Raw genomic sequence first — 26,671 nt, 5'->3', positions numbered from 1 at the left:
ATTGTTGGTTGTGGGTGATAAAAACATGTTGTAGGGGTTGTTTTGGCCCTGATTTCTGGGATGTGTGTACCTACTGTACAATAGATAGTAAAAGTGAGATTTCCATGCTTGAAAGTGGACATTCTTAAGGTCTTGTCTGGAAGGCTGAGTTCGTATTATGACCCCTAAAGTTATAGGGAAAGTACCATGATTTAAAAGAAAACACCCACATGCAGTTCTGTTGAAAACCACTGAATTCAGACTGGATTAATGGGCCATATTCAGCCCTGGTGTAACTCAGCTACAGTCAATGAAGTTAATCCAGAGATGAGGTTGGTCCAAGGGCTTTGAAGACTGATTCTGGAGGCCAACTGCTGAATGGGCTGAGGTTGTGTAAGGAAAATTTGGGATTTGAAGAATATTGGATATCTTTTGGGATCACCTGTTGCAATTCGACAGTGTCCACAGAAGAGGGACATCTCTATGCTGTCTTGTGTTGTGGGTTTTCCCACTGGTGTAGCTTTACCTCAGTACAAGACCCTAGTGGAGATGAATACCACAGCTGGAAACTGGGGTATGCTGCACCACCAGTGCAAGTCATAATTTACATGAGTGCTGTCCATCTGCACTGTGGGTTTGAAATGATGCAGTTACGTTGGTGCAACTACACTGATGCAAAGAAAATTGGAGAATTAAATTAGTGACCTAGCTTACATTTTTAGCTGTATGTAATCAGAAAATGGCTTGTTCTGTGCCAGTAAATAGGTGTTAATTGAAACAGATAATCAGGCCTTATCACTGGATTAGTACTAGCAATATTTTCAGTCACTTGGATACTTTCAAGAAACAGTAGCTGGTAAACTGTATTTTTATAATCAAAGGGAAGAGAGAATTAAGTGGGTTTTTTCCCCTCTGCTGGGCATTACATTTTTATATGAAAAGCATATTTAGAATCATAATTAATTAAATTTTATTAAGAAAACATTAAATAATTCCACCAGCGTAATGTCTTAATCTTTAATTTAAAAAAAAAGTGACAGTTGGCCATAGGTCTTGAACATTTGGTCCCCAGTTGTTCGGCCTGAATGTGACTGCACTTTTAATACATCAAAATACATTAAATGAAACTTTAAAATTTTTGTAGCAGATGTTCTCTTCATTCTCAGACAGTTAGCAGACCTCAGAAATGGACTTGTACAATCATCGGGTGTGTGTGTGTGTATGTTGCCATAGCATTTTGTACTTCCCTCGGCAAAATACACTGGTTATTCCTGTGTTCATCAAGGACAGACTGAAGTTAATTTGCAGTAGATATCTGTTATCTCTAGTTAAATGATTATTGTATCTTTAAAAGAAGTGGCAAAAATATGATGAACTCAATACTAATCAAAGAGAGTTTTAATCTTCAAGGGTCATATAATTTAGTGTAATCTCTTAAGAATTGTATTAAGACAAATTACTTTTAGTCACTGCCTAAAAGTGTTCATACTGTAATAGGATGCTCGCTAGTTTGCTTAGCTAAATGCAGTTTCTCACATGAAGCATCTGTATGTCACAGATGGCACATGGCAGCATCATGGTTAAATTGTAGTACTAGTGATGGCAAGATTGTAAGATGCTGCTTCTTCCATCTCACTTTATAACATGCAGACAATCTATCAATTGTTATTTTTATCCATTACCTCCATGAATACTATCTACACAGTAGTTCACCTGGTGTTTATGAATGCTTGAGACATTTCTTGGCAGTGCTAATTGTAAATTATGATAACATAGAATTCCTATTTTTTGCTAAGAATGTATGGCAGTCTGCAGTGGTATGTTGGCTTCTGTAGCATTGCTTTTTTTGGTACTGATACAGCATTGTTTATTAGCATTGTTTTGTTTACTTGGATCAAGCTGGTTCTGATCACTTTTTTTTTCCTTAATTTTTAAATTGACCTCGGGGGATACTGGATAACTCAGGACTAGTATTGTGCTGTATATCCATCTCTTTCATAAATTTGCCTCTGCTGATTCCCACTCTGGGAGCCACATATTATATCTAAAACATCCCATTTCAGAGTTATATACCATTGGGCCATGTGTATCTTGACATATGCAACTAAGCTGTCCTTCGTGGTCCCCTTGTAACCTATCTCTCTCATGAAATTGCCTCTGCAGATCCTCCTGATTTCTCTACAGTAAGTCACGTGCCTTTAGTTGCAAGTTATGAAACCACTGACAACAGTAAAATCATGAGGGACCTGACTTTGTGATTTGTCCACAGATCCAAAAGTTCTTGAACAGAGAGCATAAGATTTTTGTCGTCCTGTCTCCCCCGAAAATTGTGTTCATTTCTTTGTTAGCAAATTCAGCCATGGAACTTCAGACTCATTAAGACATAGATTTTTATAAGTTTTAGTTAATAGGTTTAGTTTAAAGTTTAACAATAGTTTAGCTAGTAGTTCTACAATAATGATTGCTTTAGTGCTACTTTTTTTGTTTGTTTTAGGTTTAAGGTCTGCATCTCTGGAGGGCTTGGGTCTCTTCCATAGTGAATGTTGAGATGGGATCTGGGTTAAGACATCTGCTTCTTTTTAGTAGCATAACGGTGCAGCTATTTAGCTGATTCAGATTGTCATAGTTGCCTTCAATAGAGCTATGGCAGTTTACACCAGCTGAGAATCTGCCTTTGTCTTTAATGGTTCAGCATGCCTATTGCCTTAAATGCACAAGTGAGGGGCATTCTCCTTGAATCTATTCGGTGGTTTTTATTCCTTGAGCCACGGTAAGATCTTTAAAGGAGGCTTTAGCACTCCGATCATTGTCTCTGAAGACAGCTGGAAACATCTATCACTAAATCTAACAGAGCAGTCAGAGAACCAAATGGAACGCTCTAGAGAACATTGTCCAGAAGAAACCACCATAAGAGGCCCTAACTACCAGGGGAAGAGAAGAGGCATGTAAATATAGCAATTGTATGTGGGCAAGACAAGTAAGGCCTGGTTTAACACCCCCCCCCCCCCGCTAAATCATCGTGAGCCAGTCTGTGATCTCTGAATTGGTTGTTTTCAGCTTAAGAAGATCTCCAGGGAGCCCAGCATGGAAAGAACAACCATTCAACATGTGTGCAGAATTCTCCACAGCACCACAAATTCACAGTGCGTTCTCCTGTATGCCCCAGCCATGACTGGTCTTGATACAGTGAACTACCCCCCACCTGAACCTGTTAAGCTGACTCCAGAGACAGCTGGGAGTCCAAAGCCAGGTAGCCAGTCATATGGCTTGATGATGATGTAGGAGTTCCTGGTAGTGGGAGAGGCTACTGCATTCAAACACCGAGTGTTAGGTGGAGGAACATTGGCTAGGACTAGGAATCATACAAGTTTTGTTGGCTTCAACGTGCCTGTAATAATGAAATGATTCAGCTGTGTGTCCACTAGTATAGTGTGGGCAGAGTTTAACCAAACTGGGGCACAATATTCTCCAATTGAGTAGCAGAGAGTTAAGCCCTGAACTATGTAGAGTTTGTGCATTGACTCCAAGTGGGCCCTACCACTTGGTTCAGTAGACAGTCTCTGCTTTTCCATCTTCTGAGCTACTTTAGTGAGATGGTATTTGTATGTAAGTATGCAACGTAGGGTGACCCCTAGATTACACTGACTTGGAATCCTGTGCCAACCATGAACCATTCAAAAAGATGTTAAGCTCAAGTTGGCGCTGAGCATGGTGTAAGTGGAAGCATATTGACATGGTCTTTGATATACCGTAGGACCTCAGAGTTACAAACTGACTGGTCAACCACACCTCATTTGGAATGGAAAATATGCAATCAGGCAGCATAAGAGACCAAAAAAAGTGTGTGGGGGGGGGGCACAGGGGAAACGGTACAGTCCTGTGTTAAACGCAAATTCCTAAAAAAAAAAAAAAGTTAGCCAAGCAGATTGTCAGTGTACATGAACTGCCTGGAGATTCCATATTTAGATTGAGTTGCTGGACTGTAAAGAGAGTTCAACCAATGCTACAGAAGGTGGATGCAAAGAAGTGCCAAAGTGGTCATAAAAATAAGAGGCTGTCAATCTCGGCACCCTTGGGTAAAAGCTGACCAGACTTCAGCTCTGAAACCAGGCAGTTAGAATTGCTTTTTGAAGGTCTGTGTACTTTTGAGTAAGGCATGTGGTCTGTGATCCTGTGTTCAACTTAAGCGTTAATCCTGTTAATAATGTCTCAAGAGATACTGAGCAGAGTGTGAGAAGGGAGGTTCAGATTTCATGAATTTTAAACATAACTAAACAAAACTTAAACACCATATTGAAACTGAACTCAGCCATAATTAGTGCTTCATCACTTGGGTTTTCCTAGACATTTTGTTGTAAACTATGTAAGACGTAGGACATAAGAATGGCCATACTGGGTCAGACCAATGATCCATCTAACCTAATATCCTGTCATTTGACTGTGGCCAATGGCATGTGCTTCAGAGGGAATGAACAGAACAGGTAATCATCAAGTGATCCATCCCCTGTTGCCCATTCCCAGCTTCTGGCAAACAGAGGCTAGGAACACCATTCCTGCCCATCCTGGCTAATAGCCATTGATGGACCTATCCTCCATGGATTTATCTAATTCTTTTTTGAAATCTGTTATTTTCTTGGCCTTCACAACATCGTCTGGCAAAGAATTCCACAGGTTGACTGCATTATGTGAAGAAATATTTCCTTTTGTTTATTTTAAACTTGCTGCCTATTAATTTCATGTTAGTTTAGTTCTTGTGTAATGAAAAGGAGTAAATAACACTTCCTTATTTACTTTGTCCACGCCAGTCATGATTTTGTAGATCTCGATCATATCCCTCCCCTTAGTCATCTCTTTTCCAAGATGAAAAGTCCCAGTCTTATTAATTGCTTCTCATATGAAGCTGTTCCATACCCCTAATTATTTTTGTTCCCCTTTTCTGTACCTTTTCCAATTCCAATATATCTTTTTTGAGATGGGGCTACCACACCTGCACACAGTATTCAAGATGTGGGCATACCTTGGATTTATATAGAGGCGATATGATATTTTCTCTCGTCTTATCTATCCCTTTCCTAATGATTCCCAACGTTCTTTTAGCTTTTTTTGACTGCCGCTGCAGATTGAGTGGATGTTTTCAGAGAACTCTCCACAGTGACTGCAAGATCTCTTTCTTGAGTAGTAACAGCTAATTTAGACCCTATCATTTTATATGTAAAGTTGGGATTATGTTTTCCAATGGGCATCTGCCATTTTGTTGCTCGGTCACCCAGTTTAGTGAGATCCCTTTGTAACTCTTCACAGTCTGCTTTGGACTTAACTATTCTGAGTAGTTTTGTATCATCTGCAAATTTTTCCACCTCACTGTTAACCCCTTTTTCCAGATCATATACTGAACAGTACTGGTCCTAGTACAGACTCCCGGAGGACGCCACTATTTACCTGTCTCCATTCTGAAAACTGACCATTTATTCCTACCCATGTTCACTCTTTGCCAACAAATCATGTTCATCTATGTGTCGATAATTCTATTCTTTACTACAGTTTTAACCAATTTGCCTGGTACTGAAGTTAGGCTTACTGGCCTGTAATTGCTGGGATCACCTCTGGAGCCTTTTTTAAAAAAATGGCATCGCATTAGCTACCTTCCAGTCATCTGGTACAGAAGCTGATTGCAATGATAGGTTACATATCACAGTTAGTAGTTCTGATTTCGCAGTGTAGTATCTGAGCACCTTGAAAACGTTAATAGATCTTGCAGTGCCTCTGGGAGGTAAGGAAGCAGTTTTATCCCCATTTAAAAAAAGAGGAAATGAGACAGAGATTAAAGGCCTGACTTTTCAAGGTGCTGAGTGCACACAACTCCAGTTTTGGCACCTCTGAAAACTGGGCTGTAAGTGACTGGCATACAAGAAGTCTGTGGCAAAGCTGGGAACAGAACCTAGGTGTTCTGAGTCCAGTACCTCACCTGCAAGGTAATTGAGCCTTACTGTTAATTATGCTGTCCTGGAAAAAGTTTAGTATTTTAAATCGTAGGCTGATTTTTTTTTTTAAAGCAGAATATGCTAAGCATTCAAACATGGGCTTTCCTCATTTTATTACCTAAACCCCACCTCCCCAAAAAAGTCAAACATGAAAGGCTTATCCTGTACGGACTTACGAGGGTTTGTAAGATCCCTCATAGACTGAGAGTCCCTTTCCCATAGGGACCAATCCCAGTCTGTCTGTATCAGTGTTAGTGAGTTGTTCTCAGATCCTGGCCATGTGCATAGTTTCAAACCAGAAACAGTCTTGAAACTCTAAATATAATCAGTATACTGGCATTACAAGGTTGTACAGCAGACTTCCAGCTGTTAGATTCTATTTAAATTGGTTAATTATCTGTAAAACATATGTATAGGAGTACTTCTATTGCACTTGAAACACTTTTTCTCCAAACAAGTTCTAAAGCTTGATTAAAATGACCTTTGAAACAAATATCTCATAATGCGCCAGATCATCCTCTCCTGCAGAAACACCAGTGGGAGAAATCTGTCAGAGGAAATCAAAGCACTGATTGTGAACTACTCCCCTGTTGTGTTGGGAAGAGGCAGGGTTTGCTTTCACCTGGAATAGGCTGTGGGGACCCACCACCAAACCTGGTGGATCTGCGGAAGGCCCTGAGCTACAACACTTGCTCTAATCCCCAATTGCTGCCCTCAGACCATGGAGAGGTTTTGTGGAAAAGATAATATAGCCCCACCTCTTGAGGGGCAGCAGTGCATATCCTGTCCATTCCCTGCTCATGGGCTCTGGACCCACAGAGTGCCTTCCACAGGGGAGTCATGGAAGTTGGCTGCGCTGCAGAGAAGGCTGACCTATGTATAGAGCTGGAGGTTAACGCCACCTATTGTATGTTGTGTAGATATTCATTAATAGTAAGTATATCAATAAAAATGTGTGTAATTATAAGTAATACTTAGAGCATATATAGTTTGAAAATCATTTTAATTTCCCAGTGATTGCCCTTGTTTGAAAACATGGTTTTATTTCTCTAAGCTGTAAGGACTATGCTCATCATGACATTGGTGGGTGCATACATAAATTGGGATGAGAGGAACCAATGTAAGCTAAATGAACCCTTCCAAAACAATACTTCAGTATGAACTGCACTTGTTGTCTTCCAGCAAAAGCACCTGTGAATACATTTGCCTTACTGTATGTCATGGCATGAATGAAATTTCTACATTATTATACTTCTCAGCACAATTTGAGACTGTTCACTGAATAATCTTGTTTCTGATTTTAAAAGACTTCCAGCTTCTGTAAGAATCTCTGTATTTTACTTTATCTCAGTACAAAGTTGTATTTCCTATTGGTTGTTTTTAATGTGCATTTGTGTGGTATCACCAGTGATCTGTTTTAAGGATATGCTCTTTAAAAAAAAAAAATTAATTTAAAAAAATTGAGTTAGTTTTTCTGTGATATTATAGGGTGGTGCAGTGGCATTTTTATTTTTAAACTATATTGCTGTCTGAACTCCTGGAAAAAGTATTGCACAACTTAGTCATATTTCTATTGCTTTAAGAGCATTGACAGTCTTCAAATTCATTTTTGATAACGATGTTACAAAGCCAGCATTTATCACAGGTAGCATCAGAAGCTGCATGTGCAATATCAAATTTCATACCCATTTTTCAGCCCTGCTGCAGATGGACCAATGCTAATAACGGTCTATGCTATGGTTTACACTAGGAATTTCACTGTAGTGTTCCTGAAGCAAGTGTTTATGACACTGTGATAAGCATGCCTGAGCCCTATCTACACTAGCAATTATACATTTACTAGCACTAGTACAATGATATGTTCTGGAAAATGAGCTCCAGGTTCTCTGCTGTAGCTGCAGTCTCATTTTGGATTGTTTCGTGAACATATACGTTATTTCACTTACAAATCTTCTATTGTCAGATGTGTCATCAGGCCATTAGTATGAGATTCAGTTCTAAAAATAACAGGATATGACTACTAAATACTGAGGCTTGTTAAAATAGTGACAGTAAACCAGCCCTTCTTTCATTCCAAATTAGGTGTGTATATGTAACTGGTCCCATTTGTAAATTAGACCTACTAATGAGTAAATTGAATCTCTAATCCTCTTATGGTACTTCTATATTTCATATTCATTTGGTACAGAATTAAGGAGAAGAGTACTTTTACAAGTAAAGAATAACTTATCTTGCTGTATTTTCTTCATCAGTTTACCGTGGGTGGAGAAAATCATTCATAACTTACTGTACAATTTAGACTACTGCTAAGTGCTTTGAAATGCACTTGAGAGTAATTATAAAGTTTTGGTGAAGGATTGTTATTTCTTATAATAACTTACACCAATATTTTATTTTCATCCAAAAAACTGAAATACTTTCATTGTCACTTTATAAAAATTCTTAAGCTTTTATTTATATTCTCAAATATAAATGAGACCAAAAACTCCGTTATCTTATATTTCTGTATGAAATAATCTATTGTGTATCTCTGAGTCCATACTGTTCTCATATACATTTGGCAAATTTGTATGTAATGAAATTAATTTTGTATTGAAGTAGTATAAAAGTCCTGAATTTTTTCAATTCATTATATGTTGATTGCAGTTCTGGTTATAGTGAACCTCCCACTTACAATGAAATTGCTCTGTGGAAAAAATTACTTCACTATACGAGGGTTCAACTGTGTATGATGGTGGTGGGGTTCTATTTTGGTTGCTGTCGTATGATTGGAGTCACTGTGGGGAGTCACTGTGGTACTCATGATGTCTCCTCAAACAAGTGGCAGTAAAAATGTTGTGCCCTGCTTTATGCTCACACTTTTGTTTATGCCACTTATTTTATATTTTATATTTTAAATTTCCCACTTGCTTACTCTTTTGAATAATGTGATCAATATGAGTACAGCTTATTGACATCTACTAGTGTAGTATAAACTCTGTCTAGAACTTTGCATATTTTGAGAAATCTGGAGTCTATATGATGCCTTTAACCACATGTAGTATTATGTGTTGCATATTCTCAATGTCTCTCTAAATATTTATATACTTTAGTATAATCATAGAGTGACACAGAGTGCAGTGGATTTACATGTTTAAGTGTTTTCTTGCCTCTCTGGTTATCCAGCACTCTAACATTTGCAGATTTCCATGCTTGTAATTTAATGTTGAGCAATTAGATGGTTCTCTGCAATGAATTCATAGATGCAGTGTGTGTCTTGGTTTCTCTTTTAAGAACATATGCTTAATAGAACAATGACTTGTGGTGCCTTATGCTTTTATTCTTCCTAGCATGATAAAAAAATTTAGAGTAATACAGGGGGGAACATATTTTCATTCTGTGAAGCATATTTGGCTATTTAGAAAAATAGGATATATGTTTCAAAGAGCTATCTTTAGCAATCATAAGGCCTTTATAAAAGCTGCCAGGAAAATTTTTTAGAAAATGATTTCCTATTTTGCATAAATTTTAACACCTGTTAATTGCGGTTGCTTTTTTCCCTTCTCCCCCGTCACATTAGATATCCCGGTTATCAAAGTGATCATATCACTATGGTATGTCTCATAATTATGATCAAACTGTTATCTAACATTCCTGGAGCATTCTTTTTTTCAATACTTAATACCTTTTATTCCTTGGCCTCATGCATGAATTATGCTGTGTATGTGGAGAGGCTTAAAGATTGTTTCCATTACATTCTTTCTGAATGGATCCTGTTGTATCTAGGATTTTTTTTAAAGGCAAGTAGGAATGTTATTGTTGACCTTGACACCAGATAACTGGGCAGACATTATATAGCTATGTTTGAATCCTCACAAAATGTGATGCTAAAGCCAACAGAGTTGTGGCGTGAAACCCTCCTGGACATCAGAGTTATGGAGCTTTTCTTTACAGTAAGTCTCATTCTTCTTCAACTTTCATAATACAGGTCACAGAGAAGCAACTCCTTCCTCCTTTTAAAACATTATTGTTGGATTCTTCCTTTTGTACCAGGTAAGACTAATTCTGTTAACATCAATTTTTACCCTAGCAAGTTTCTAAGGTGATGGTGGACTATTGATTTTCTTTTCCTATCAAGTGATCAACATGCTTTGCATGTAAAGTATCTTAAATTATTTTTCTTTTAAAAATTAATCATGTATTCATTTCATATCTTGGGCATATCTATTTGCCAGATGAAATTCTGAGCATAATGAGTGAGCAGTGTTATCAGATACCTTTTTAGCTAAGGTGTTGCCGCTCTACAAATATCAGCTAAACAATAGGTTTTCACTGCTCCTGTAACACTTTGCTCAACAGAACAGTTGAAAACTAGCAATATCTTTGCATTTCTTCATCCAAGTTTAGCATAAAACTCCATTCATTATAAGCTGGATATAAACCAAAAAGGTCAACAGTAGATCTGACTAGAAAATAGCTGAGCAACACATGGTTATTTTGTATTTTTTTTTAAACTGATCTTAAAGCTGGGTAAAAGTAATTTTCTACCACTATTTTTTGTTAATATTTGCTTAAATTGCAGTCAGCCCAGCAACAGCATTCAAATTATTTATGTAAACTGCCATGCTAATCTTATTTTATATCACATCTCTTGGGATCTTACAGCTCAACATTCTTCAAGCTAGGGTTCCTTTTGCAAAGCAGAGAAATAATATACTCAAAACTCTTAGGGGTGGGTACTATGTAGCATATATAAATCTCTAGAACCAAAAGTGATTTGTCTGACACGTGAGTTTGAATGCACATCTATCTTCAGTGTTTTATAAAGGAGATTCATTTGTTTGACTGAAAATTTATCTTGCTCCAGCAGTTCTTGAAAAGGTGAAAAACTTCCTGGCAGAACTCTTAACAGCCACACACAATCTGAACAGCTGTCTAGACGATCTAGACAGTTGCTACTGTCAGCTGTGAACCTCCTAATGCAAATAACTTTTGGGTTTACAGGTTAACCCTTTCTAGTTTAACTGTATTAGGAAGTCCCTGAGTTAAATGTTTGACTTCTGATTTGTTCTTCAGTGTTAAATTTTGAGTAACTGCCTTATCCATCGCATACAGAAGATGAATTCTTCTGAATACTAAACATTTATTTTATTTAATGGAAACTAAAGAATACATCAGTTTGTTACATCATTTGTGAATGAACAAAAATCAAAACAGCACACTTTCGTTACTTTTGTTTTAAGTAGCACTGCTTAAGTCTTTTAAAGACTTATTTTGCATTTGAAGTAATTTGAAGCCTTTGCTTCTGTAGATATCAAATTCTTGTTCAAATACAAAAATTAAATGAACTGTGATAATTTACACACTTATTTAAACTAACAAATTGGAATACTTCTAAGTTTTGTAAGACTGCCATTTTAAAGGAGAAAAATCCTAATTTCTACATGGTGTAAGGTTTATTTTAATAGGGTGGAGTGGGGAAGAATTGTTTTAAATTCCAAAATTGTGTTTTCATGTGATTTGATCTTTCACAAGTTAAAATAGTTGTAACTTGTCTTTCTGTATCATTTAGAGGTTCATGTTAGTTGCACAATTATCACTTGGATAACATTTGAGATGGGCTAAATAGAGAAATGGTAATAAAGATTTAACTTTGCTTTTATATATATCAATTTAACAAGTCTGGTTTTTTTTGAGAGACTGGCTGTACTAGTATTTATTATACCATTATATTATACTATTTGTTTTGTCCTGTAGAAATAAAATGCTTGTCCTAATAAAAGCCTTAAAGTCCATATTTCATAATTGCAATAAATATGTAAGAATGTGTTTTAAATCTATTGATGTTAGATTTATTTTAATCCAGAATTGATAATCATATAAGTAGTAGTGTAACACTCCATTTGCAGAAATGAGAAAAAATTACTAGTGGTCTCGGAGATGTTACCAAGGTGAGGTGCACTTGTTTTGTGTGCCTTCAGTGTTTACCTCTGCTAAAGAAGCATCTATATAATCTTGATTGAATTTATCAACTAACTTTAGCAAGACGCTGTAGCTTAGGCATAGTTAGCATAATACAGATGACTGTCATTATTGCTGTTTTTAGAAGGAGCAGTATGTCTGACTGGCTGGCATCTGTTTCTCTCTTTAAGACATAACATGCACTAAACAGTTCAATTTCTAAAATGTAGGTAGGACCCAGTTAAGTGTTAGTTTTGGTGAGATAAGTCATGGCTCATGACGTTGATAAACTGAGGAGCAATCTTGATGTTTACTCTTGTTTAGGGAGATGCTGTAGAAGCAGTGTCATTTCAGATTGACTAGAAATTAGGGTAAAATTTTTTTGGTGTCTGCTCTTTTGGATTGAGAGCCATCTGACTGTTGTAAGAACACGCTGTTTTTCCATGTATAATTAATTTATTTCACTTCCTAAAAGGTACATCGAAAAATCAGAGAGGATACAGATATGGCACAAGACTCTCTACAGTGCCTAGCACAGCTAGCTTCTCTGCATGGGCCAGTCTTTCCTGATGAAGGTTCACAAGTTGATTATCTGGCACATTTCATTGAGGGATTACTGAATACTGTCAATGGGTATGTACACTTGCCCTTTACATTTAGATGGCATCTTTTAATCTTTACTTTGGAGTGGAAGGAGAGAGCCAGTGTGGCTTCGTTCTTTGCATAGTTTTTGTTTGGAGTTGGACTGTTAAAATGGAATAACATTTTTTAAAAAAAGGGTATTTCCTGAAAAGAGTATAAAGTATATATTGGTTTGTTAAATGCAAGAAAGTCATCCATAAAATGACCAATTTTAAGCTTTTTTCCTAATTTCTAAAAAAACCCAACCCTGCTGTTTCTATCTATAGAATTGAAATAGAGGACTCTGAAGCAATGGGAATCTCCAGTGTTTTCAGCAACCTGATAACTGTGTTTCCTCGCAATGTTTTAACTGCCATTCCAAATGAACTTTTCTCTTCGTTTGTTAACTGCCTCACACACCTCACCTGTTCTTTTGGGAGAAGTGCTGCACTGGAAGAAGTGGTGAGTACTGTTCTTGAACTGCAATTGATTCTTGAAAGAGTTGAGTTCTTTTTATTGCATTTATGATCATCAAATTAACAAGAGACATAAGAATGTAATAGATTTGTAATGACTTAGTAATGTTTGGATGTCTTAGCCCCATTCTGTAATATGTTTTCTGAGATTCATTAGTTTTGTTTGAGAGAAAGTTGCTGTTAACTTTTAGTTTATTTTTACATTACTGAAATCAGATGTAGAAGAGATATGTGTAGACCAATATAATTAATAATGAACAATAGAAATAATTATGCTCCTTTAAAAAAGTCTAACAATTTTAAACTTGAATTAAAATTTTGATTAAAATACCCATTAAACTTCCTCATTTTAAATTGACAGCTTCACTAGCAAGTATAGTAGGCATTAAATATTGCTTAAGCGTTCAGGTAGGACTTCTGAGAAGTGCTTATAAATGGTTAACAATTTACAGATTTGAAAGCCTGGAATGGCTATGTGCACATATGGGCAAATTGAAACTTACCTGAAGCTTGAACTTCTATTTAAGTGAATGCATCTGCTATGATGTTCCCTATTACTGCCCCCATCCTGTGTCATAGTGGCTGTTTTAAGTATCCCTTGACTGTTGACTCAGATGTCATTTTTACAAATTTAGATGGTCAGGTAATTCAGTGCTTTGTTGTTATATCAAAGCTGTTGGCTGAACATACATGAGCAATTACTATCCCTCTACCTCTTTGCTCAGGAGAGTAATATTAAAAATGAAACAATCCCAAGAGGAGCTATTTGAAGATGAGACATAGTTAGTAAGGTAGATAAACTGTGCATCTCCTGTTTATGATAATGAGAACTAATATCTGGAAATTTGCTACACAGTGATGTAAAAATAGAACTTAAGAATATAAAACTGTCCTTATTTATTAGCAATGTTTAAAAATTTTTTCTCTTAGATTATATGTTTATAAAAAGGTGGTTTTCTCTATATTTGGGCTTTACCAACAAAAAACTCCAGAAAGATCCTATATTGAAAAGCTTTTAAAATGTATTATGTGGAGGTTTTCTCGTTGTCAGAAGGTCCTGAGTTCTCCTACCTATGCTGTTGACTGACCTTTACAATTAGCGCTTACATTATCAAATACTTTCCCATGTTAGTTATGAAGTAGGCAAATGTCTCTTTCATTTTACAGTTTGGGCAACTGAGGCTCAGATGTTAACTTGCCCAAGGTCAGAGAGCAACTCAGTACATTAGAACCCTTGTCTTGACTATTGTTAGACAAATGCTTATTCCACTAGACCACAGTGCTCTCGAGGCAAGTCACTTAACCTTTCTGAGGTTCCATTTCCTAATCTGTAAAATGGGGATAACTCTTTGTGAGATTCTTAAATGCTGTATATTTTCAAACTTCATCTATGGTTAAATTGTCCCATTTTACAGATTTGTAACAGACAAAGATGTTAAATGCAGTTATTTCTGGGACTGATGCTCTTTGACTAGTTACATTTATAAGGCTTTCATACAGAGGTTCAGCAGAAGCATGAAGATATTCCATATGATGAATCTTTTGGAGAAAAGATGAAGACCTTGTCTTTAAAGCTAAAGGGGGGAAAGCCACCCATTGACCCTCAGTCGCCCTCCTGTTCCCGAGGGGCTAAGAAAAAGGAGCGAGCCTACGCATCTTAAATATGGTATCAGAAGTGACTAGTATACTTAGAGTTGGGGCACTCCATCTCTCAGTCAAATCACAAGCAGCAAAAACCTACAGCAAATTGCCAAACTGTAGCAGTATCTGCCTGGGAGGATCTGTCTTTTTGGAGGGCAACTAGTGATTTCTTTTCTCTAATGGCTTGTGGTTACCTAGAGCACATGAATCCTCAGCATTGTCTAATGGGATACAGAATTGCTTTAGAGAAATTATATCAAAGTATTGTTCTTAAATATTCTCAGATTCAACTGCATGAGGAAGAGAGATTGCAAGAAATTAAATTACTCTTAGAATAGTATGCTGCCAGGTGAAAGAACAAAGTGGGTTTATTCCAAGGGTTTGCTGATGTTCATAATAGCCAGGTTCAAACCCATTCTAGATCTTGGAAACATAGGTGATTTTTTTTATCTGTCAAAAGTAACATTAATAATTGTGTCACTAGGAAAAATTATACCTCTTTTGTATGCCCTGGATTTTACCATGCATGTATGGATGCATTTCAACCACCTGGTGTATCTCAGATTTTCAGTAAGGAAACAGCTCTACCAGTTCTGAGTTAATGCCTTTTGGGTTTGTTATGACATTGCATGTTTACAAACATGTAACATTTGTGGCCATGTATCTGACCAGTCCATAGGTATGTGTGTGTTCTACAGAAACAATCTGGAAAAGGCAGGATTGTGATTAGAGAACTCTACAGGTGTGGAAATGGATGGTATCACCCAGGAAATTCCTAATGACCAATTAGCTAGCAGGAAAGGAAGAAAAAACTAGTATGGCCAGGCAAAAACCTACTGCCAGTGGGCCCTCACAAAAAACAACCCTATACTCTCACTTTCTTGTCAACTGTCTGAAATGGGCCACTCTCCTTACCACTTCAAAAGTTATTTTTACTCCCTTGGTATCCTGCTGTTAAGTGAATTGTCTCATTAAACTGACCTCACACTTGGCAAGGCAACTCCCATCCTTTCATGTATTTATACCTGCTCCTGTATTTTCCACTCCATGTATCTAATGAAGTGGGTTCTAGCCCACAAAAGCTTATGCCCAAATAAATTTGTTAGTCTCTAAGGTGCCACAAGGTCTCCTCGTTGTTTTTGCTGATACAGACTAACACCGCTACCACTGTGAAATCTGAACTCTATACCTGTGAGCTTAAGTTTCTTGGAGACCGCTTCCTTGTTGGCAGTGACATATTCAGTGTGCTGAAGTGAACTTCAGGTCCTAGTGATCAATACACCTTTATTATAAAGTATTTGAAGACTAGAAAAGTGGCTTTACCAGAACATTGATACAATATTCCAGGAACTTTTCAGAACACCTGAAACAGCTTTTCATTTAATCAGTCAGATGTTTTTGTTTTAATTCAAGACTTATTCCTGTATAGTGTTAAATTTACACTGTGTTCACGATGACGTCCAGCAGAATGAGTGTTCATTGTGATCAGTGTTTGGAGTGAAAATTCAAATTAGCATAGATGCTTTTTTTGTTCAAAATGAATACTGTATTAATAACACCTGTTTGTGTTTTATGACTCATTCAGAACACTAAAAGTTACTGGAAAAAAATCCTCCAGTCCAAGAGAGATGCATGTCACTGAATCAGATGTTGGCAGTAGTCACACCAACACATTCAAAAAAGGGTATTTTTTCCTTTTTGTATAGCTATTTTTGGTGACATTAAAAATGTCCACTCCACAAGTGTCCACAGGAGAAGAGCACTAGGGGGAGAGTGGGGAGAGATTGGAAACTTGGAGGAATATCTAACATATTTTTTGGGAAAAAAGATAGAGGGCGAGAGAGAGAACAGTTATTATGCAATGTAGAAAAATGATATTGAATGGAAAATAAAGACTGGGAAAAGATAGTTGTATGTTAGAGGGAAGGAGGAGAAGAGTGAAGAGTAAAGGTATGTCTTCACTAGCAATGCAGCATTTTAACGTGGCTGTGTAGCCAGTGCTATAAAAAAACCCAAACACCCCCACGAGAGGAGTAGCTACCATCGCTGGTACGCTGTCTACACTGCCAGTTTACAGTGCTGAAACTTGCAGCACTCGGGGGTGTGTTTTTTCACACCCCAAGCGAGAAAGTTGCAGCGTTGTAAATTGGCAGTATAGGCAAGGCCTACGTAAAAAGAACTAATGCAAGGGAAACAGTAAATTTTAACAAGTTTTTACATAATCGAAAAGGTAAATGCACAATGATGTAATAAGTAACCACACTTTAAAAATTACTTTAGAAGGAAAGGATAAAATGTGTGATGAGGATAGAAATTTGCCTTGGGCCAGCCCTGGTTTACTATGCTGTCTGTCTCCCAATTTTGTCTTTTTTATGTTGAATAAAATTCTTCTTTCTTCCTCCTGACCCCCCCCCCCCCCTTCTATGGTTGCATCTATGAATGTCTTGCTTTTTGATTTCGAAAGTACGATCACCTTGAAGATAGTATGGTGCTGCAAAAGGGTCTTAAAATGTTTCCATCTTGATTGGTCATCCCAACTTTTTTTTTCCTTGCCCCACATGTCCATCACAGTGAGGACTTTCACTACAAGCCTGCTGTTAAAAGTCACTAAGCTTTTATCTGGAGCAGACTTAAGGCCATAGTCACTAACTTTTTATTTTATGAGGACATCAAGTCATTATGTTCTACTATACCAAATTATTATACCATGGTAGGCCTCCTGCTCAAAGGTCATGATAGGGACCATTTATTAAAAGGCTGGTCTTGCAGCAGTACACTTATACTGTTTTTCCAACTGGACTTTAGCAAGGCAGCTATATGACATTTGGATATATTTACTAAACATTATTGTTTAAATTCAGCCTCAGGATAATAATGATTTGATCCAATAGTGTTATAGAAACTTTTTGGACAAAGGCTCCTCATCTGTCCTGCTGCATAGTAACTTCGTTTTGAGACCCTTTTTTCCCCCTTCCGTCTTGTGGCATTTTATTCTTTTGTGTGTATAATGGTAACCTCCACTCCAGTATTTTGATCGTTACTCTCAAATGTATGTTCATCTTACCTGCACTTTCAGTTATCTGTTGTGTGTGTGGTTTTGTGGAATGATCCCTGCCATTTTTAGTCTCCAAGATTGATGACTTGTTTTGAATTATCATAAAAAAACATCAGAGGAGTAGCCGTGTTAGTCTGGATCTGTAAAAACAGCAAAGAGTCCTGTGGCACCTTATAGACTAACAGACGAATTGGAGCATAAGCTTTCATGGGTGAATACCCATTTTGTCAGATGCATGAAAGCTTATGCTCCAATACGTCTGTTAGTCTGTAAGGTGCCACAGGACTCTTTGCCACTTTTATAAAAAAAAAAAAAAAATAGTTTACCTGTAATTGTGTACTGTGAAGATTCAAATCCTAATAGTGCTTCTCCCCAGAGTAGAGGATTCTTTCACCTTCTTGTCTCTTTTTTTTTTTTTTTTTTTAAAGTGTGATTTTATATATTATATATATGGCTAAGATTTAGTCACGGGTATTTTTAGTAAAAGTCATGGACTGGTCACGGGCAATAAACAAAAATTCACAGCCCGTGACCTGTCCATGACTTTTTTTACTATAAATATCCATTGTGACTAAATCTCTGTTCATGGGGCCCTGCTGCTCTAGGGGACCTCTGCTCCAGCATTGGGGGCTGACTTCCCCTGGCGGCCCGCTGCTCCAGGGCCCCCGGAAACTACAATTCTGGCGGCATCCGGGGCCGCCACTCCGGCTGCCACAGCGACAGCTGCTGCTTGGGCGGTTCTCAGGGCCAGTTGCCCAAGGCTGTCCGAGCGGCAGCCAGTGTGGCCAGCCCTGGGGCCGCTCCAGCAGCGGCTGGTGCGGCTGGCCACGGAGTGCTCAAGCAGCTGTCCCCGGGGTTAGATGCAACAGCCACTGTAGCTGAGGAAGTCATGGAATCCGCTACCTCTGTGACAGAAACACAGCCTTAATTATGTGTGTGTGATTATATTATATTTTATATTTTATGTATTATAATATAATATTGGTATCAAGAGGAGCTGTGAGTGCACATCACCTTTGAAAATCAGGTTACTTATTTATGTGCCTATCTTTAGGTTTTAAAGTTGTAATTTGGGAAGAAGATTTTGATGTTAAACTTTTAGGTGCAGGGAAGGATCTGCTTAACTTTATTTTTGTTTTTTAGATTACCAGTTTTTTAAAAAGTATAACCAGCATGAAAACTTGCTGGCCCTTGTCATGTGATGTGATATGTCAGGGAATCCATTTGAACTCTTGTGTGTATCTTTTATAGCAGTTGTAACTGAATTCAGCTCAGATCTTTATATTAATTGTTTATAAAAATGTGTAGAATATCTGTTAAAGATTTATGATTACTAATGCAATTTTGATTTGTTTCGCTTTGTTTAGTTTGGTAATAATCTTTTTCTTACAGCTTGACAAAGATGACATGGTATACATGGAGGCATATGATAAATTGCTGGAATCCTGGCTTACCTTGGTACAAGATGACAAACATTTCCACAAAGGCTTCTTTACGCAACATGCTGTTCAGGTTTTTAATTCTTATATTCAGTGCCACCTAGCTGCTCCTGATGGTACAAGGAACTTGGTAAGTTCTTAATGTGCAGTTCTTGGGGTAATAATAAGCACTCTGATAGTGTATACAGTAATTAAACATTTCTTAGATATACTTAAGTAACTATTAAAGGAGGTAACAGAAATTTTTTTAGATGGTCTGCAGTAGTGATGAAAAAAACATGATTAGCAATTACTCTGTGCTGAGTTTGACACAGGAGAGGGTTCTTTGACAGCCTTTTTCCTCTCATCTTAAAGAGAAGATAAGGGGAGAGCAGTGGTGGAGAATGCTTTTAAAACCTTGGCTTTATTAAATATATAAAATAGCCCTATAATTGAAAAATTTGCTTACCTCTTATCCTTCCATCTTTGGGTCTAGTGACAAAATAAATTACTACCTTTTTTGCGGAATTTTGATGAAACCAAAAATCCTTCAATGGAATTATAAACCTGTTAGTGCGCTTGTTAATTCTCTCTGTACTTAACCACCAAATTCTTATTTTGTTGTCCCCTTTTAAGTGTATTTTATATGTGTAAACTTATCAGATACACAGTAGGACTGTGGGCTTAGACTAGGAGAAACTGCTTTAGTAGAGATACTGTCCTTTTAGATAAAATGGTAAACCAGGGTCCATACAGCCTTTCTGTGTTAGCGGTCCAGGAGGAAATTTTAAACATTCCATGGCATTTTCATGGGAAAATCCCAACATTTTATCCTTTCCTTCTAAAGTAATCAATCCCAACATTCTGTCCCTTAAAACAGGTTCTGATGTAGACTGTTGAATGTAAATCTTGAGCATATTAATGATTGCCCAATTTTTATACAGTAATATCGAACTTGATGGTATTTAAAGGACTTTGCGATACCTCACTTCCGAAAAATACCATATAAACCTACTTCGTTTCTCTTGATGCCTAACAGATGGTGGTAAGAGTTTCAATATAGTGAAGAATATTTTACAAGAGACCTTGAATTCATAACAGACAGTCTTGACATAACTTGTATACACAGGTTAATTCATGTCCTTCTGTGAGATAAGTCGTTTATCCCATGAATAACCTTTTAAAAGCCACAGCTGGCATTTCAGAATGCTGCTTGTTCAATATCAAAGCAGTGGCTGGAACTTTCAAATAGGAAAGCACTCTTCAGTGAGCAGCTGCAACTTTGAAGTGGCCAAAAGAGAATTATTTGCCAGTTTAGATAAAGAAAAGAGGCATTTAAAAGCACTTCGGGAGGATTTAAGGTTTGGATTCAGTTTCCCAGCTCCTTTCTAGAATGACAGCAAAAAGATACTTTTCTCTGACACACAATCTTCTCTCTTTCTTATCAACTACTGCAATTTCATACTTAACTTTCCAGTTAACACTGAAATCCATTTTCCCATAAATGTAGTGTATTTGTTCTTGGAAATAAGTCGTGATGTTACTTAAGGGGTATTTGCAATATTACCAACCTGAGTTTTCAAAAATAGAGATTTACTAAAAATCGTGAGATTTATAAAAAAAAGTTAAGGTGGTTCTTATTTCACTTCTGATTTTTTGAGCTTTCATTATTCACTTTTTCAACCTTTACTCTGTAAACAATGAGGGCTGGAAACTTTTCTTTTCCGTAATGAAAGCTCTGATTTTTACGTAATAACAAGACTCCAGGAGCTAGGATTTTAAAACATCAAACATGGTAGGACTCCCAATAAAATCTCTAGAACTGCCAACGTTGTCTTTGTCATGACTTGTGTATGAAGTTGGCAAACAAAATATCCAGCCTCAGTGTTTTCATAGCTTAAAATATTAGTTCCTGGCCTCTTGTATATGTGACTCAGATAGCAAATGTAGTAATTCAGTCTTGGTTAGTGTCTAAACTAGTGTCTGTGAGCCAGTAGTGATGTGTTTGAATTTTAGAATCTTTTTGCTCAGTTTGTCTATGGCAATTTTATTGGTATGTTGGTGACGTATTTCAAGCCCAAAGCTAGTCCTTGAGAACAAACTGTATATTTTGCCTCTTCCTTGATTGGTTGAGCCTGTTCTGTGTGATCAGTGGGGTTAGCCAAATGCACCTAAAGCCATTTTCACTTGGCCTATCGTAGGTTGCATTTTGTTTGAGCTCCTGATTCAGATAGAAAAGTTTGGGAGATAGGGTGAGATTTTTTTCCTCCTGTTTTTTTCTCCTTCTGTTTCTCCTATCATGTTTTGTCTGTCACTGGCATCCAGTGGCCAGTCTGTAATTCCTCCATTTATTAGAAATAGTCTCATTCAATATCTGGACTTACATTATTGCATTCCAGTTTTATACGAGAATTGAGTTCAGAGTTCAGTGATTGTTTCAGAGGTAAGACCTAGTCATACCCCTGATTCCAGAAAACCATGGGCATTAAGTCACCAACTCCTTTCTTAATTCTTCTACGTATATTTTATTAAACTTAAACTTACATTTCTGATTTTCCATCTGGAACACCAAAAAATTGAAAAGCATGTAGAAAAGTGATTTTTTTTCTTCTTTGCATAGTCTGATATTCTTAACACAGTAGATATCTTGTATAATATACATTGATTGATGACTTTTAACTTATTTAAAATCATATCAGACTGCCAATGGTGTAGCCTCTCGGGAGGAAGAAGAAATAAGCGAACTGCAGGAAGATGATAGAGACCAGTTCTCTGACCAGCTGGCCAGTGTAGGCATGCTAGGAAGAATTGCTGCAGAACACTGTATACCTCTTCTTACAAGGTACAAGAGATAATTATAAAAGTGTACTGTACTTCAGTCAGATGATTTAAACAAAAAAATCTCATGTTAAGCAGAGTTTAATTCTTTAATATAACCTTAATTTATGTAATGACTACATAAAGTTATTTGCTCATTGTTTTTCTTCAGTTTATTAGAAGACAGAGTGACAAGGCTCCATGGTCAGTTGCAAAGACATCAGCAGCAGTTACTTGCCTCACCAGGATCAGGGTCAATTGACAATAAAGTGCTTGATGACCTGTATGAGGATATTCATTGGCTTATTTTAGTCACAGGTTAGTGGAAGTGTTAAACGCATAAAATATTGGTATACTGTATCTGAAACTGGAGCTCCTCAGCCAAAACTGCAGTGCATCTATCAATCCATATGTCTCATCCTTGTAATTGATTTGTATGCGGTCATTATCTTTCGTCTCATATAGATACTTCACAAACTATAGAGGCAAACATATCATTTGCCTTTCAACAATACTGGGTTACTTTATCATTCTTTTTCTTATTTCCTTATGTTAATTGTGATAGAAATAATTTGTTTCTTATGAAGATGCTTAGAAAAATGTTAACAGAAGACATCTTACTTTCTGTGCTTGTACTGATTTTGTCATACACTTTTGACCTGTTTGTTCTTAAGTATAGTCAGTCGCCATATTCAGGTAGCTTGCTGTCAATGAAAGATCATAAATAGAGAATATCTGAGGTATGTAATGGCAAAAAGAACTTACTGGCATGAGTTTCTGATGGCCATGTTACTGAGTGACAAAGACCTGAGTGAGTTATGCAGATCATCCCAAATAGAGTGTCAATAAAACACTGATGCAACCACACAGCACCATACATATTTTGCTGCATTTTAGGGCAATTTATTTTTGAAACATTTTTAAGTTTCAAACTTTTTATTGGTACTATCTTTTATATTGATTCATAAAACCAAATTACCTTAGTTACTATGCCCATGCCACAGTGGCAGAAATATTGAAATAAAAATGTACATCTTTTAAGATGTTTAATAAAACAGGGTTTTGTGATTTTTGAATGTCTGATGTCTTAGTGATTACCAGATCTTGATGTAAATATGGTATACAGTTTACTAGCCATACCATTATCCCCCCTGGGATAAAGTTTTTATTTCTAGTTCTGGTGAGTTATGATACATCGGACATTACAGTTGTCACTAGACCAGGAACGAATATTGCCTATCCTGGACATCAGACATACTGTATTTTTAAATACCTTCTTCTACCTGAGGTACACTTACTATGAAAAGAAGGAAACCTTTTTTTGTGGTAAGTTTGTTTGGCATTCTTTTGAAAGCTGCTAAAAGGCTTGGATTGTTAGCAATCTCAATTTAGATTGATTAGTGGGCAGAGTGCAGATGAGTTGAAACTGTAAAATTAAGACATTTTATCACATGGCTGCAGAAAAAAAACTGTTAGAAATGTAGTGTAAAAAATTATTATTCTACAGAGGCATCAGTTCTGGTATCTGCAGGTGATGCAAACGTGTTCTGTATTTTGTTTGTTCAGGGATTACTTTTCATCTTTAACTTCCAGTTATAATTTTAGGATCTCTTCTCTCATCTGTACACGCAGTACTGAAATACATAATTGATTAAGATATATATTTAGCACTGTTAGTCAGGATTGATTCCAGTGCCATTTAACCTCTGCTGTAAAGCCAATAGACTTAAAAAGCAAAGTCCTAAAATGGAAAAACTTAATCTAGGGCAAAAAACTTGTGGTCACTTTTTCTTTCTTTCTTTCTCTCTCTCTCTCTCTCTCTCTCTCTACTTTAGGCTACCTCTTAGCTAATGATACTCAGGGAGAGACTCCACTAATACCTCCAGAAGTAATGGAATATTCCATTAAGCATTCAACTGAGGTTGACATCAATACAACACTTCAGATCCTGGGATCTCCAGGAGAAAAGGCCTCTTCCATCCCAGGATACAACAGAACTGATTCTGTAATTAGGTAAGAATACAACACCGTCTATAGCAGCTTCCATTTAGAATATCTCAAATTTGTATAGGTAGATAGGAGATAAAACTATTGATGGTCTCATGCATCTTGGAAAAAGGGAAACAATGCATGAACGTTGAATATGGGAAAGGAAAAGAGATCTCTCTTTATATCTTTTAAAATTGAAGTAGATGTTCTGTCAGATTAGTTATAGTACAGGGATAATAAGGTAATGCTATAAAGGTAGAAAAGAAAAGGTAGGAAGAATTAAATCAATTGTAGGTTAAAGTAACAGTCTTAAGGTGAAATTTTAAGCTAAAGGTGACTCAGTGGCATGGGAAAAGGTAGGATTGGAAAGTATTGAAGATGGGGCAAGACAAATAAAAGTGATTATTCCTCTAACTCCAAATTGTGAGAGACTTAGGAGAGTCCCAAGAGTAGAGAGCTAGAGTAAGCGGACAGGTAAGTAGGTAGTCATCAGGGGAAGGTGGAGCAAGTTCCTGGAGAGAAATGCAGAATTCAGTTTGCAGTAGAGATGGAGAAACATCTTTGTAGAAACAAATATCTTTTGCCAGTATATATCAAGAACCAAAATAAATAGTGTTTCTTTTTTGAACATATGAGACTAAATGTTTGAAATATCATTGAATTAAAATCTCTAGATAAGACTATATAGATTAATTGCATACTGCCTTCTACAGCATGCATAAACAAAATGACCATTTGCCAAGCTTTCCAAAGTATTAAATGGGACTGTTTGCTTCTGTCATGAACTGTTGGTCCCTGGGATTGCTCCAGAAGCACTCTGTTGGCCTTCAGTGGGGAAAGAATGCTATCGCTCAGACACTCAGTTACTGGCCTATTTTAAGGACCAGCGTAAGGGGTTCAGAAGGGATTTCCATCCTTTTTGGGAAGAAGAATGATGTGTATGGTGCTCAGTGTTGGGCAACAAAGAAGAAACATGAGCAAATGATCTGTTGAACAGAAATGCAGATGTTAAGATGGGTGAGTGGAGTCAGAAAAAAGACCGCACGAGGAATGTGTATGTTAAAGACATGCTTAAAGTACGACCCATAAATCAAAAAAAATGAGGGAGTGCAGGCTCAGATGGTTTGGTCATGTAAAGTACAGTCCTGACAGGTATGAGGATCAGAGAATCCCAACAGATCAAGACTGAAGGAAAAAGACAGAGGCCAGCCCAAGAAGTAGTGGTGGAATGTCATAAAGGAAGACATGTTAACGTGTTGTGATAGAGGATATGGCATTGAACAGAGCACTTTGGAGGGAGAGAATTCAGCACTGACCCCGCTTGATGGGATTAGTGCAGAAAGAAGGAAGAAGAAAGGAAAACAATGGCTCAAAGCAGAGTCTCAGAGTTTGAGGGTTCAAATTAAGGGGATCATGTAGCACACTAATGGATGTGGAAATTACTTCACCCAGGGTTAAAATTAGTTTTCTGTGTCTGTCTCATGCCAGCCTTAATCTACTGTAGGAGGCTAGAGATGGCTTTTCATTCCCATTCATTTGGTCCCTGGATTGACAGGTCTAGAAGTGATGTGGAAGTGTTATACTTCGTCCTTGAAAGGTAAAGGAGTACCTTTATGTTGCTCCTTGATGATCCCTCCCTCTAGCTGGCAAAAAAAAGAAGCAGCAATACTGTCCAATTGTGTGTGTCCAGTGGAATAGGGAATAAAATCTGTTCTAAAGGAAGAGAGTCGCTAGGGTCTATCAGGGATATGGCTGAGGGGGAGGAAGTATATACACTGTACAGTAACAAAAATAGTCAGATAATTTACTTTCAGTATTTGATTTGATTTAGTTTGCACATGCTCCTGAGACTGTCCAAAGTTTATAGGTAATAATGCAAGGGAGAGGGGAAATACTGATGTCTCAGTAAAAGCTTTTAAAGTCCTTTAGGCAGTGTTCCAATTGTAATATTTCCCATTTCCCCTGATGTCAGAGTACTGGAGAGAATTCTTCCTGCTGCAGAGATTTCAGAGTCCAATTTCAAATGCATTCTCTTGGACTTGACTAGGATATTCTAGCATCTCTATCCCATCCCACCATCCATGTATAAAGAGAGAATATCCTGAGGGTGCTTACACTCCATCCATAGAAAGAGGAAATACTTGGTGATGTCTTGCTTCTTCCACCCCATTCCATGAAGAATGGAAATCTTTATTGTGGCCATGCCACCCTGCTTGGGTAATTGACCCTGCTTAAACCCCAAAAGGTAAAAATCCACCAAAACCCAAAGTCAAGTATCTTAATTATACTTCATATCTGCAGGTTATTATCTGCTATTCTAAGAGTTTCAGAAGTAGAATCTCGAGCAATAAGGGCGGATCTAACACACCTTCTGAGTCCACAAATGGGAAAAGATATTGTATGGTTTCTTAAGCGTTGGGCAAAAACCTATCTCCTAGTGGATGAAAAACTGTATGACCAGGTAAGACTTTAACTGCAATTTTGATTGCCTTAATGGACTGTAGAGTATATAACACTAACACTACTGTATGAAAGTGGATGTTAGAGTTTGTTTTAAACCTCCAGCTGTGTTTTGTTTTAGAATTTAGTGTATATAGTTATAGCCTGAAAAATTAGTGTTTTCTATTTAATTTTTTTTCTAAGAGGAAGTAGCTATGCTCATAACTTAAAAATAATTTTTGTGATTTTTAAATGCCATTTTGTAGGCTTTGAGATAGCAGGCAGACATCCTCCATGCTGTCACTTGATGGAATA

The 26,671-nt window shown here is 37.1% G+C and overlaps 1 protein-coding gene across 2 annotated transcripts in view; it reads left to right on the top strand.

Annotated features, from left to right (window-relative positions):
- The window catches only part of XPO4 (exportin 4), a 124,666-nt gene that overhangs the window by 65,704 nt on the left and 32,291 nt on the right, over positions 1-26,671 (top strand). For both annotated transcript variants that reach the window (XM_077809280.1, XM_077809287.1), the window contains exons 7-14: positions 9,780-9,892; positions 12,376-12,533; positions 12,809-12,983; positions 19,086-19,262; positions 21,811-21,953; positions 22,101-22,246; positions 23,764-23,941; positions 26,219-26,378. In XM_077809280.1, the coding sequence (XP_077665406.1) occupies positions 9,780-9,892; positions 12,376-12,533; positions 12,809-12,983; positions 19,086-19,262; positions 21,811-21,953; positions 22,101-22,246; positions 23,764-23,941; positions 26,219-26,378 (1,250 nt within the window). The remainder of the gene's footprint in view (positions 1-9,779; positions 9,893-12,375; positions 12,534-12,808; positions 12,984-19,085; positions 19,263-21,810; positions 21,954-22,100; positions 22,247-23,763; positions 23,942-26,218; positions 26,379-26,671) is intronic.

The sequence above is a fragment of the Eretmochelys imbricata genome, chromosome 1 (assembly GCF_965152235.1).
Source record: "Eretmochelys imbricata isolate rEreImb1 chromosome 1, rEreImb1.hap1, whole genome shotgun sequence".
Lineage (NCBI taxonomy): Eukaryota > Metazoa > Chordata > Testudines > Cheloniidae > Eretmochelys > Eretmochelys imbricata.
The sequence above is the reverse complement of the archived record's forward strand: the minus strand, read 5'-3'. Positions and strand labels throughout refer to the sequence as shown.